The sequence below is a fragment of the Pipra filicauda genome, unplaced genomic scaffold (genome assembly GCF_003945595.2).
Source record: "Pipra filicauda isolate LSUMZ 115617 unplaced genomic scaffold, ASM394559v2 scaffold184_size3518187_pilon, whole genome shotgun sequence".
Lineage (NCBI taxonomy): Eukaryota > Metazoa > Chordata > Aves > Passeriformes > Pipridae > Pipra > Pipra filicauda.
This window is the reverse complement of record NW_024104292.1, coordinates 1,204,042-1,217,997: the sequence shown is the minus strand read 5'-3', so window position 1 is coordinate 1,217,997 and position 13,956 is coordinate 1,204,042. Positions and strand designations below refer to the sequence as shown.

Below are 13,956 nucleotides of genomic sequence, written 5' to 3'. Positions count from 1 at the left end.
CATAATTTAAAACTACATTATTCTAGCTGCTACAAAGCTTCTTATTTGTAATGCAATAGTTTATTTCTCACTATAGACAGTAGAAGTCCACATGCAGTCTTGTGAGTGTGTGGTTTCTGGCTATGTTGAGTTCTTGCCAAAGAGGCAATTTAATTACTGATAACAGACCTGCAAATTAGCAGTGGTCACTCAGAATGTGACTATAGTTACAGGAGATGGTTTCTATGGGATCTTCCCATTAGCAAGGGAAGAACCAGAAGCCCATAACCTGTGATACAAAACTTGTAGTTTTATTCTTTTGTGTAGCAGACACCTAATACATTCAACTGTGGCATTTTGGTGGCATGGCCTCATAATATATGCAATAATCTACCTATCTCTTTTTGTCTGAGAAGTATTTACCTTTAAGCATCCAGCATCCAAACTCTTGCCCACTGCAGCACGAAGCAGCACACTTTCTGCTGGACCTTCAGAATCAGTCTGTGGAATTTAAAGGACACGTCTGAGAACTGGCAAAGGCTCCTTCTCAACCTACTTCCACGCATAGCACTTCAGCTTCAGCCAACAGGCCTAACGAGCGGGATCAGGTGGAGGAAGCCACAAAACGGACAAACACAGCCAGCACATTCGGCATCTCTCTTCAGCAGGGCTTTCCAAAGGGGATGAAGCACTCCTCCCCAATGCAGAGAGAACCGAGGCAGGAGAAATACATCTCCAGACTGGAGGTTATTTGACATGAATGGATCCAGGGAAGCAGGCTAGGAGGTGGAAAACACAATCCTCACAATGCCAGTCTTGTAGGATTTCAGAGGACTGCAAGCAGCAAGAAGCTTTACTGCTTTGTTCTATTAATCCAGCTGGGAGGTCAGCTGCAAGGACATTAGCTTGACCTCACTTTGTCCCCGCACTAACTGAACAGTTTGTCTGCAGCACTGGCATTTCCAGGCCCAAGGTGCAAGCATGTGGCAAAAGCAGCAGCAAAGGGAAAGGAGCCCAGACGCCATGGATCCAGAAGGAACTCAATGCCCCCTCCAGAACAGCTACCTCCAAAAGCCAGAAAAAGTCATCATCTCCCCAGGAAAAGTCATTGTTATCCTTCTGCTCTTCTCCTGCTGCTGGCAAGACCCCTAACAAAAGATAACAGGTTGGTCATTACTCTGAGGACTTATTTCACTCTGCTTTCTCCCCAGCCATGTCACCCCACTTTACAAAGAGAGAACTGTACAAAGGTAACCATTTAGTCCCTCTCAATTTACCTTTGCTCTGCTCCACTGCAACAGAGCGCGTATCCAAACTCTTGCCCACTGCAGCAGGAAGCAGCACACTTTCTGCTGGACCTTCAGAATCAGTCTGTGGAATTGAAAAGACACGTCTGAGAACTGGCAAAGCCTCCTTCTCAACCCACTTCCACGCACAACACTTTGCTTTAGCCAAAAGACCTAACAAGCGGGATCAGGTGATAGAAGGAACAAAAGAGGCAAACACAGCCAGCATGTTCGGCATCTCTCTTGACCAGGGCTTTCCAAAAGGGATGAAGTACTCCTGTCCAATCCAGAGAGAATGCAGGCAGAAGAAAGAAGTCTCTAGACTGTGAGTCATATGGGAACCAATTGACAGTGACTGGAGTGGAAGATGTTTGCGGTATTATAGAAAATCAACAATCTTCACCAAGCCAGTCTTCTAACGGAAACTTTACTGCTTTGTCCTTTTTTAGAAATCCAGCTGGGAGGTCAGCTGCAAGGAGAACCAGCTGAACCTCACTTTGTCCCAGTCCTACAGGAACAGTTTGTCTGCAGCACTGGCATGTCAAGGTCTGACTTACAAGCATTTGGCAAAAGCAGCTGCAGACAGTAATGATCCCAGAAGCCAGTGATTCAGAGGGACCCCACTGCCTCCTCTAGAGAAGGTACCTCAGAATCCCAGGAGGAGTCTTTGTCTTTCTTCTGCTCTTCTCTCACTCCTGGCAAGACACCTAACAAATATGAGAAGAGTCGCATCACTCCTTGGAGTGCTGATTTTCCTCTGCTTTGGCACCTCCCTCAAGACATGCATCACACTGATGGGTTATCATTCTCCTACAGGCCACATTGATTTTTCCTTCTTACCTCCTTGATAGCGAAGAGTCTTACATGATTCTGGCAATGCAGGTGTATTTGAGAGAATGTCAGCAGTTGTCCCAGAGCAAGAGCTGTTAATTTCTTCTGTGCCTCTGGCAGAACATTGTCCCTTCCTTTCAGAGCATTCATATTCCTCTCCTTCATTAGCAATACTAAAGATAGAAAGGGAGGAAATGCAATAGGTAAAAATGCCTCCAGACTTTCCTGCACTCTCCACGGGAAGAGCAACAGCCATGCATGTGCCATTCTAACCCTATTCCTAGACAACCGCTAAAGGGTCACACACACACAAAACATACTGCAGTCCTAGAGTAGTGGAGACTGAAATCCTCACTACAGGCATGCTCATGCTACAGGTGCCCATTCTATCTGTGGAGTAACTCACCCCTGCTGGCTACTGTCTCATCTGATAAACCCCCTCTCCATTTCAAGGACCAGGGAGATTAACTAGGCCCCTGGCAGGCTGACATCTCCAAAGCCTCTTCCTCAGCTGGATGTTATACTAATGTCTCAACACTAAGATGGAGCAACGTCTCCTCAACCCCAGTCCTCACTTTGAAGGGCTTCAGAAATTCCCATGGTTCCTCTGAAGACCTGAAGTTCAGAGGGCTCCTAAGTCGGATATTAAGAGGCCAACAAATACTGCACTTGCATTCTGAGACCTGTGTCATATTCTAACAACCTTGGGTCAGTTGGAGGTCAGGTTTGTTTCATGAGCAGGAATACAAAACAAAAAACCCCAATCAAACAACAAAAGAAATTAAACACATTCTCCAGACCTAGGCTGCTCTGCAGAATGGTGCATTAGCACAACAGAAGCCTGGAGGGGAGGAATGAATACCTTGTTTTGTTAGAGCAATCCTCAAACATGCTTTAGTCCTAAAGGGGTTTTTACTCCACAGTTTACCCAGGCTCCCTTCTCTCCTGCTTCCCATCAAGACAGGCTAACAGAAGGGGCAGGGGGAGAGGAAATTGAGATCCAGTGACAAGAGTTCACAGGCAGTTGTTTATGGCTAGGCAAGGCATGCTCATAGGCATAATGCAATTCATTCACACATCCCTTGGCTACCATCACTACGATAGAGGGCTTTTTTCCTCAGTCTAGTTAAGCACACATAGCCACCTTAGCCAGTGAATGGTCAGAGGTGCAAAGCTATCCACGGGAAGAGGAAAAGCACTGAAGAGTTTTAATTAGGGGATATCAGTTAGATCCCCTCTGAAACAAAAGGCAGGTAGTTGCTGCTAGGGAGTAGAATAGAACTTGGAAGCACACAGGTGAATTCTCAAAGAGAACTGGGTTTGGTGGGGAGGAGGGATGTTTTCCTCAATTCCCAAATCTACCCTTTACATGGAAAGAGATGCATCAGAAGGTGTCACACTTCGATAAAGCTCTCAGCACCTCATTTAACCCTGCTGCTGTTACCAAAAAGGGCTGTACATCAGCACGGACATTCTGAGAATGCAGTTGCTCTAACAAGGATGTAAAACACTTACAGCTCATCTCGAAATAGTCTTTCAAAAGCTCGAACTCCAAACAGTCCAGTGTCTTCTTTATTGATAACACCGCCATTGCGAAGAAGAACTTCTACTGCATCCTTATCCTGAAGAATAGCAGCAACTTCCATAGGGGTCCTAGGGCATCCAGGAGATAAGAGTAAATACGTCAGCTTCTGCAGGCATTACGTGTCATTACTTTAATCCCTCTTTGCTTCTCAGACAATTCATTTCCCCTCTCCTACTGGCAGAAGGAAAGCACAGCCAAACACCTGGAAGTGTTGGAGAATTCAGGTTGGTGGGACCTCAGGAGGTCTCCAGGCCAGCCACCCACCCAGAGCAGACTCAGGTCGCGTGTGTGTGCCTGCGCGCGCGCGTGTGCATGTGGGACCGCAGACAACGCTTTCTTGCAGTCCTCAGTGTGGAAATCATCCCCTGAAGTAAGCAAGCAGCAGAGCGCAGGTCTGCTTTCACAAGTCACACTGAAGGAGCTCCTTCTGGGTGGTTCCTGACCCTTTTTCAAAGCTCATTCTTATGCCTCCCATCAATCCAACTTAAACAATGCTAAGGAGTCCCACACGTGCTTTTACCAAATCCTTCACCTTTTATGATTATCTGTAGCATTCACGTCAGCTCCTTTTTGAAGAAGGAACTCGATCATCCCTTTGCAACGCTCGGTGATCGCAAGAGTAAGTGGAGTGTATCCCAGCTGAAAGGAAAAATCATCTCTCTTAGAATAACAGAGAAAAGTCAAGCAAGTTGACTTGGGAAGAGGAGGTTTACCTAAAGTCCAAGCTTACTTCATTCTTAACATCAATATCTGCGCCATGCTCTAGTAACAGCTCCACTAGAGATTTGTTAGACATCAGAACAGCAAAGTGAAGGGCGGTGTTACCAGTAGCAGCTCTGTGGGCACGGTTGGCACCATGCTCCAGCAGAGTAGCCACACAATCTCTGTGCTGGTGCTGTACTGCCTGGAAACAAGACACAAAGGAGGAATAACTTCCAACATCTACACTGTTCTCTGTCAGAACTCCTGCGTCTTCCCAACACTGGAAAGTTCAACCATCTTCAATCATAAGACAACATATGCCCCTTTCACATACCAGCATCAGTGGTGATCTCTTATATTTGTCACCAGGATTTAGCTTGCAATTCTTGCCTACTAGAAACCGAACAATATCTGCATGGCCATTTATGCAAGCAAGATGCAGAGGTGTCCTAGAAATTAAACATACACAATTGTCCCGGTTTAAGCCCAGCTGACAATTAAGCCCCACACAGCTACTTGCTCACACCCTCTCCCTCCCCACCCCAGTGAAACAGGGAGGAGAATCAAAAGTAAAACCTTTAATAACAGTTAAAATAGAGTAATAATTAAAACAAAAGAAATAAAATAAGTAATACTAAGGGATGCTAGATGCTGTCTGTTCCACTGATGGTATCCTTTGTTGCTGCTTAGGCTTGAAAGTACACAAAGTACATCCATCAAAAAACCACCCTGACTTCAGATAATTTTGACAAATTCCACGTTTTGCAAAAGGTGGAGGCTTTGCTGTTTGTCCTTACAGCTTGTCAGCGTTGCGCCTGTTGATGAAGAATTTCTTCAGCCACCAGTGCCGCCGCAGCTGGTCCAGGTCGCCGCGGGCGGCCGCGCTGTGCAGGTCGACCCAGGCCATCTCTCGGCGTTCGGCGGCCTCGGCCTGGGTTCAACAGACACAGGAGAGGCCCGGCAGACTCTGCCGAGTCCCGGGCGGGGAGGGGGAGGGGGTGTGGGGAGAGGATGGGCAAATCTGAAAGGCGAGATCCGCGTGGAAGCTGCGCTTCGCAGCCCCCGACGGTCCAAGCCCGAGAAGCGCTGCTGATCCCGTCGCGGCGGAGTCAGCAATGACGGCCAGCAAGGGTCTGGCGCCGGGACAGCAGCCGTGGAGCGCCGAGACATCACAGAGGGGGCTTGTGACGCGGCACCACAGCCGGTTCCGAGACCGACCCGCCGCTGAGCAGGGCTGAGTCCATTGGGGAGGGTGTAGCTGGGATAACATAGGAAGGGGGGGGGGAAACAGCGCACAACAGCAACTGCAGACGGAGAGAGAAGTGAGAATATGTGAGAGAAACAGCCCTGAAGACCCCAAGGTCAGTGAAGAAGGAGGGGAAGGAGGTGCTCAGGCAACGGAGCAGAGATTCCCCTGCAGCCCGTGGTGCAGATCATGGTGGGACAGCTGTGCCCCTGCAGCCCAGGGAAGCTCATGGTGCAGGAGAGCTCCACCTGCAGCCCATGGAGGACCCCACGCTGGAGCAGATGGATGCCTGAAAGGAGACTGTGACCTCGTGGGAGGCTCGTGCTGCAGTAGGCTCCCAGCAGGAGCCTGGAGCAGATTTGCTAGCGGGAATTGTGGCCCCGGTAGGGGACCAGAACAGGTGTGAGCTTGTGACTTTGGAGATAATGACTTGGTCAGCTGGGCTTGAATAATTTTGTCACCCCAAGATGCCCTCTGGAGAGCAGAAGGTGCAATTCTGCTGAAAGGACAGACTTTCTACCCCTTCTACCTGACGATGAGCAGGCTGAGGGTTCGTAGGTTGCAAATATATATAATAAATATATACAACAAAAATATATAATAAATATAATAAATATGTAAAACATAAAAATACCCACCTTCAAAGACAAAGAAAAAAAGAAGTGCTGTAGTGCTCCACTGCAAGACCCATCACCAACAAGTAACAGAAGTGCTATATAGATATTAAGACTCAGGGCTGTCTAACAGATTTCTGTGAAACATAATCCCTACGGTGACAAGAGCAATAAAACTCAAAGCTCTTCCCCTGCTCCTGATGATTTTACTGTGAGTTTTGAAACCTCGGCAAACAGACCTAGGACACTGTGCTTTGTGAAATGTTTCTGTTACTTGAATAAAATCCCCTGTTTCCTGAAAAGTGTGTTTATTTTCTTTCACACCAAGGATTGCACTGCAAGGTCCCACAGCATCTGCGTTGGATGGGATGAACTGCACCCTGAAAAATCCAACCCTTTCTCTCTCCTTTAACTATAAAGAAAGCAATGAATTACTAGCTCAGCTATAGATGTCTCAATTCAGCACAATTTTACGGTCCGTCTGGATGATCTTAATTTTTTTTTCCAACCTAAATGATTCTGGGAGAATAATTCTATGATAAAGTTATATTCACTAGGGATAATCACACGAACCCCACTAAATAGTCACAAGCCCTTTGTGAGCTGTGCTCCCTGTCATCTGCATTTTGTCTTCCCTCTTCCTTGGTTGGTTGTTTGAGATGAAGTGACCCACCACTGAACACCTTGGAATATCTTTGACAGACAGAAATAGGATTGTCGAAAGCTAACAATTTGAAATTACAGGAAGAGTAGGTTTACCTGTCTAATCCGATTTATTAGTGTTCCCCTGCCAACTAATTTGGGTGAGATACCAGCCACATGATCATATATGCTTGGTCTCTTACAGACATTTAAGAAGAAATGGTCCTTTCTTATGGATTTTATAAGATGTGACAAACACAGTGAATTCACTCTCTTTCTTTCTTTTTACAAAGTTCTTCCTTAACAAATGGAGCACATAGTTAATTTGGGAGATCTGAATGTAATAAGTAAGCAATGGTAAAATTTACTTGTCAAAATATATATATTGTATTTTCTGTATATTATAGCTAATGCCTGGTTGGGACTAGGGAGTTGTAAACTGCGGAATAGTTAACTGCTGTATTATTATTATAAGTTGACTGTCCTGCAACTGGCAGTTCCTAAGTTGGCAAAGATATTCTACTTTACTGAGCACGTATATGATATCCTGCTTTTCTAAAAATATTGTCTTAGTTACTCATTAGAAAAGAAGAAAAGAACGAGGATCAGAGGGTCAAGGATGGAAATGATAAAGAAGAGCCAAGGAGAACATCTGGACCATCTGGATACCTTCCCATATTCAGCTCCAAGGACACTGGGCTAATTAAAGCTATTGATGGAAAAGTCCCTGGCAATTGAAATGGGCCTACAACAGAACCAACCAGAACAAAGCCCGCGAACCCAAGCCCAATCAAGTGACTATGGGAGGGGGAGTTGAAAAAGTATAAAAGTTGCTGTTTGTTTTTATTGGGCCTGTGGGCCGGTGGGGAGCAGGGGTCTCCTCAGGCCACCTAGCGTGCTGATTTGCTTATCTGCACTTTATATAAATCTCACAATAAATTTTACTGCTAAATTTTGATTTGGTTTATTTACCTATAACATGAAGAACAAGGAGAAACACCGGTTTGAGTCAACTTATCTCTAAAAAAACCTAATTTTTTCTTCTCTGGAATTATGTCTGATTAAAATGTCTTATAAAGAAAATTCAAAACACACCCAGAGGTGGCTACTCAAAGGGTGGGCAGGATGTGCCTTCAAACATCCCTGATTAATGGCTGGATGTTGCACAGGGGGAATGGACTGCAGACTACCAGTTATTACAACACAAACCTGTACTATAGTATTGCCATTGTCACTAAGAAGCCACAGGCTTTGTACTGAGCTTTGTAGGCCTCAGGGGAAGGCTTGCTCCAGCTGAGCTTTCCTTATCTCTACAAGCTGCATAAGGTGAACAAGCAGGTGCTAGCCAAAACTGGCTTTAGGGGCAATAGAGAGAAAAAAGAACAAGTATTTCTAACACATTTAAAATGCACCATATATCATAAATTCAAATGTAATGTGGAGCTGCAGAGCAATGAAAAAAGAATAAGGTGTAAAAGTGTGTTAGTAAATATGTAAATGCGACCCCATGTGGGTCCTAAAATGAGGGAGAGGAAAACACCATCAAGAACATTGTACTCCTCCAGCAAATAACTCCAGATGCTGGCAATGGGCCAAAACTCCCCTTCAACAGGAATCCCCAAAATGAAACTATCAACCTTAGGAGGAGCATGGAAGAGTGAGGCAGAAAGGATCTAGAAGCTAAACAGGGTGAAAATAATTGTAACCGCATCCTTTTGTTATTATATTACTATTGAAGCTTTTACTGCATTGAAATATTCTTTCCCTTTCTTCCATAATTATTAGATCTGGACTATTATTGATGCTTGGATTAGACTGCTAATATTTCAATCATACTAGCAGAAAATTCTTTTTTTATATATGTTTCTTCTGAAATTCCCTACGTCCTACACACTCCCTATCCTTTCCTTATCATTTCTCCCCCAGCTGCACCCTCCAGAGTGATGGCCACACTGACAGTGAACCGATGTCAAATACAGGTTATTCCCAGTGATTTGTTCTGGGAGGTGTGAGACACTGGATCAGTAAAAATATTGTTGGGTTGGAACCACCTCGGAGGGGGGGGGATGTGTGTGTGTGTGTGGAGGGGAAGGAATGGGTCGAACCTCACGGAGGTGAGATGGCGGCCTGTCCCTCATGGCAGGCCCCTGGAGCCCCCGGAGCAGCTGTCAGTCAAAGGCAGCCCAGGAATGCTTCAACACACCACAGCTCCTGCAGCCCCTAACCCAGCCTCATGTTGGCAGGGACAGTGAGAACACTGCCCCTCACCCTGGAACCCCAGAATGGCCAGTGGGCCTCAAGTCCCAGCTAGGGAGGTGGCCATGAGGACTAGAGCAGATAAAAGCAAAGGCATATGCTTTGTTTTGATAGTATGACACCCTTTGGATGCCAAGTTGTCTTATTTTTTCCCCTAAAATTATCAGTAAAAGTAGTCTTGAGGAAAAGTGTGTGGCCTCTTCTCTTTACAGTATCTCGAGATAGTAAAGAACCCTGTGTATGTTTTGAAAAGTAAAACTTGTGGCTGAACTTGCAGCTCTGGGGCAGGAATGTTACAGTAGGATAGATAAACTCTGCAAATGCATCAGAGTGAAGGGAAGATTACTACCTGCTTTGTAAATGCTGGAGCCCTACTCAGTTTTACTATCTGAACATCATTATAATTTCAAAACTATCTCATTACAACAGGATGAATGTAAAATGCAATAATAACTACCTGTGAAATTTCTATGGCTGTGTCCAGACAGCAGTACAGCAGCAGTGTTTTTTCCCTACTCTTACTTAGTCCGCCTTATTATTTTAATTATAGAACTAGTCACATTTCAGAAAACAATAATTTTAATGCTGATTATATCTGGAGCAGGACTGTGATCGAAATAAAAATTGTATTTTCAATGTAGACTTTCTTAAAAATACCAATCTCTTTGTTTTCATACCTCAATGCTGATAGCAGCATGGAGAGTAAATACCACATGTGCAGAAACCTAGAATTAATCCTTAAAGACTTTTTACCTTATCTAAAGTATATTTCTACAGCAGATCATACAAGCTAATTCTAGCCCGATTTACACCTATGCTATACGACCTTTCTTGATGTGTGTGTTCCGAAAGGAGAGCTGAAGGATGTAGGAAATCTAACAAGATAAAATAACTTATGAGGTGATTTGCAATAAGTTATTCATTTAGCAAAAAATTTAAGAGACATGTTGTCTGAAATACATGTTGTCTGTGCAGGGTAATTTTTAAAAACATCTACCTCACAACAAGGAAAGAATTAAAGGTGTGCAAGCTACAGCTGTGCATTCCTGTGGGAAGAGATGATATTTTTGTCCTTTGCTTACTCAGAAATTAGAGAGGTCAACCAATTAAAGTCTACTTATAATCACAGTCACCAGGGGTCCAGCAGGTATTATATATTTCTGTGTCCTTTAGTCCACACTTATCCTGAGGTTTTGGTTTATTCTGCATTGAAGAAGTCTGCCGCCTTGCACAGGATGCCAGAGATTATCCCAAAGCATACAGTCATGTTGAAGCTTCATAGCTCTGTAGTATGTAACCTGTAACCAATGCAGATGAATGCTGCATACAAGCCAAGATATTTACGTCAAAATTTCCAACACTTTAATGCATTCATTCCTTCCTTCTGTAACATGTCAAAGGTTTGTGCTCAGTCTGGAATTAGATTTTCTGGAAAAAAAAAAAACAAAATGAAAAGACCATCCCAAATGTTTTGGCTGTCCTTTCCTTCTCAATAACTTCTGTATTGGCAAAGCTTATGGATTGGGCCTGTAAAGCATCCCTTAGGGAAGGTGCTGGATTTTCAGGAAAAGGGCAAGAAATCACGATTTGTCAAAGTCATATGTTTTTATAAATATATTTTGTCTCTGGCTCTCAGTGTTAATTGTTGTATTTCCTATGGCTCACCAGCACTTGGCTGGTTCTGAACTCCCCAAGTATTGCTCAAGAAAATGGGAGGGCAAGGGTAGTGCAAGTTCTTCACCTGACCCCAATTCAACTTCATAGCAAATTAGCGTATTTCCAGTGAAGGCAGGGAAAGTTTAGGCATCTAAAAGCTGTTTCAGATTGATTTCAGTCTTCTAATCTGTCAAGAAGGACAAAATGGGAATTCTGTACTTCCCCAGTAAGAAGTGATCTCATTGTCACTTATTTCCGCAATTACATGTAGCTCATTCTTTTATGAGGCACTGAACATTGAAGTACTTTTAGTGAGTTAAGAGTTTTTTTGAAGATTGATGAAAGCTTCATTCAAGAAGATTCTTGCATTGGAGACCAATCCTTCTATGAATAAAGGCCAACAGAACACATAATTGTTTGAGCAATACAGTGTTTAATGAAGTCATGGGAGTTCCAGCTGTTGTAGGTTTAACCGAAGAGCTTAAAGGACAGGTATTGCTTAAACTGGATACCTGTCCAAAAACACATGTTATCTTGAAGGTGTAAGTATTAAATTTAACTCAACAAAAGGGAAGGTGTTCAGAATGAGGCAGCCTGCGAGGATGTGTGTGGCTGCTCACACTCCTCCTGATCAGGTTTTGGCTAGCACTTTGCTCATGCTAAGGCCTGATGTATGCTAGGACCATTAGGTCAAACTGAGAGCAACACATAGGCAGGACATGATGACCGGGACAAAGGTCATTTTGAAGCCACTGTCACCTACAGCTCACAGTATCCTGCAGCCATCATCCCTGTGTATTTAATGTTTGGCAGTTTCTTCATAATCCACCAACTCATGGAAATAGTATAGATCAAACTTCCAAACTGGAAGGTAGAATGACATGAGCTCACCCAAAAAGCTTTTCAAGCAGACAGTTTTCAACAGCAGTTGGACTGCTGAGGCATTCCTGCTTCCCAGTGCGATACAAGGGACAGCCACACCATGATAGAGAGGAAGAAGGAGCACTCTTGCTGTCAGTCCAGTAACTATTTTACTCACAGCCGTATGTAAAAACCCAGGTTCGAGCTACAAGCATATCAAAGGGGTTTTACTTTAAAAATATACGAGGCTCCAAAAATTCACCCACCAAGTTTATTGAAGGGGCCTTGAGTTCTTTTAATACCTTGAGAGAGCGCACGGGAGAAGATGCTGCACATGTTTCTCAGGAGGTCAAATAACACACTTTTACTGGCAAACTTCAGAAAATAAGGGAACTTGGCAAAAGTTTGAAGGGCAACATTCAACCAAAATAAAGCATTTCACAAAGCATTGACTTAGCGCATGCTAACCCTTACAATTTAGCATAATCCAACCCATCCAGCTTTAAGTTACCCAGATATCAAGAAAGGAAATTAGGAGAAGTAAAGAAAGAGAAAGAGAGAATTATAGCTACCACCCAAAGTCGCATGCAAGTCCAGCTTCTACATGTCCAGATGGTAGGGTGCGACCATGCGATGGCTGCATCGTGTTGATTTGATCTGCTTTGGCCACCCTCCCCCCTAGGTGGGACTTCCAGTGCACCAACCATTCTGAGGCTGGGTTGGGGGCTCCAGGGAGTGTGGTGTGGGGGAGGGCTCCCTGTGTGCCAGTGACTGACAGCTGCTCCAGGGCTGCCCAAGGAGGCTCCAAGGGGCTGGGGTACGGAGCAGGGCTCTATTTCACCTTCATGACATTTGACCTGTCCCCCCCCACACACACACATTTGAGTTGGTCTGAGCCAATAACTAATATACTAATCCAGTGTCTCACGGCATATGAGCTAAGGTTTGCATTGAATACGAATTAGAGATCTTGTGAGTTAGAAACCTCACAAATTAAGTGATGAATTAGTGAATTCACATTAGACTGGGCTGTACAAAGGGAACTGAGCCTTTGTTAGATGTATTTATTTTATTTCCAAATGAGCTCATAAAACAAAATTTAGTGTACAGAATATATTGTCCTGTAAGTTTGAGAGATCCAAACAGACCATGATGTATGCCTTATAGGGGTTACATATTTAAAATTAAATCCTAAAGTTAACTATGTGTTGCTATAAATTTGTGCCGCCTCTCCACTTAATAATACTTGGAACAGGTACTTTGGGACTTTGTGCACATCTGCTGTAGATTACTATCTGCATGTAAGCTAAATTTAATGAGAAAGAAGGAAGTCCACAGACAATTATACCCAAAGAGGCATGCAGAATTCTGCATATCTCCTGTTATTCATAATAGCTCTACTTCAGCCTAAACAAGGATTTAAAAAGTCATTAAACCACCCAATATTTATATCATTTCTTGTGCAGTACTGAAACTGATGCTTGCAAAATACTTATGGAGATATGGATCATGAAATCCATTTTGTTTTGGGGGATTTAAGAGAAATCAGAGTTGTGAATTTTTGTAAGACTGTGCAGGAACTGCTTAAACGTTGCTAAAACATTATGTGTAAAAAGCATAATTTAAATACTTCTATTGGGCCATGTATTTTTTAAATGTTTATTTATCTAAGTTCTGCTGTAAAGGTTTAGCCTCATATGATTTAAGACAATTGTCTTTTCTGGGCCATCCATGGAAGTCTCTTGGCAATTCCCAGTGTTTCGTCACGACCTGGCATCAATACTCCATCTCAAAACCTGTCATCAACAGGATGATGCTGAATCATCACTGCTCAATAATACATGTTGTGGGTCCTTCTGGGCTGACCCATGAAAGATGAGAGGCATGCAAGCAGCATCACCCTTCAGCTCAGCGCATCACTCTTATACCAGCAGCAGCCAAGGCCAGACCTATCATTTAGCTGTGGTGCATCCAGAATGATTGCTGCCAGATGCTTTGTGCTCTGCTTTGGACTATCTGAGTGTGAAAGGTCTCTACAGCCTTCCAAAGCTTTACACAAAATGTGCAGTTCTTTTGCATTTCTTACTGCCTCTTGCTGCTATTTAGGCAATATGGAATGTGGTGACTTGGTACTTCATTTCCTCACACTGTAGACAAATTAGTCTGTTCTAGGAGTAGGGGTGTTCTAGGGGTGGGAACGTTATAAGGGTGAGGGTGGACTCAGTCCCTGCTGGTGCCATCCATGCTGAGTCAGAGCTGTCCCTGAGCCACAGCTCCACTGCTTCCCACTTGAGAGTA

At 44.0% G+C, this 13,956-nt stretch overlaps 1 protein-coding gene and 1 long non-coding RNA gene across 2 annotated transcripts; one reads left to right on the top strand and one right to left on the bottom strand.

The window, feature by feature from the left end:
* Positions 1-242: 242 nt before the first annotated feature.
* On the bottom strand, positions 243-5,328 carry LOC114003557 (ankyrin repeat domain-containing protein 7-like). Its single transcript, XM_039380067.1, has 10 exons — positions 5,181-5,328; positions 4,718-4,832; positions 4,412-4,585; positions 4,214-4,320; positions 3,612-3,749; positions 2,106-2,269; positions 1,911-1,972; positions 1,257-1,350; positions 1,045-1,127; positions 243-480 (listed from the first exon to the last, which is right to left on the bottom strand). The coding sequence occupies exons 1-10, from the start codon at positions 5,288-5,290 to the stop codon at positions 370-372; spliced, it is 1,158 nt and encodes a 385-aa protein (XP_039236001.1). The 5' UTR covers positions 5,291-5,328; the 3' UTR covers positions 243-369.
* Positions 5,329-5,708: 380 nt separating this feature from the next.
* On the top strand, positions 5,709-7,841 carry LOC120323018. The gene is made up of 2 exons (XR_005563061.1): positions 5,709-5,744; positions 7,459-7,841. It is a non-coding gene; the product is annotated as an uncharacterized LOC120323018 (long non-coding RNA).
* The last annotated feature ends 6,115 nt before the right edge of the window (positions 7,842-13,956 follow it).

What these genes read in the sequence shown, in the direction of transcription:
- LOC114003557 (XM_039380067.1), bottom strand. Translation starts at nt 5,290, where the DNA reads ATGGCCTGGGTCGACCTGCACAGCGCGGCCGCCCGCGGCGACCTGGAC. An exon ending in AGACTATTTCGAGATGAGCT is followed by an intron (nt 2,270 to 3,611) that starts GTAAGTGTTTTA and finishes TTCTATCTTTAG; the next exon opens with TATTGCTAATGAAGGAGAGG. An exon ending in GACTCTTCGCTATCAAGGAG is followed by an intron (nt 1,973 to 2,105) that starts GTAAGAAGGAAA and finishes CATATTTGTTAG; the next exon opens with GTGTCTTGCCAGGAGTGAGA.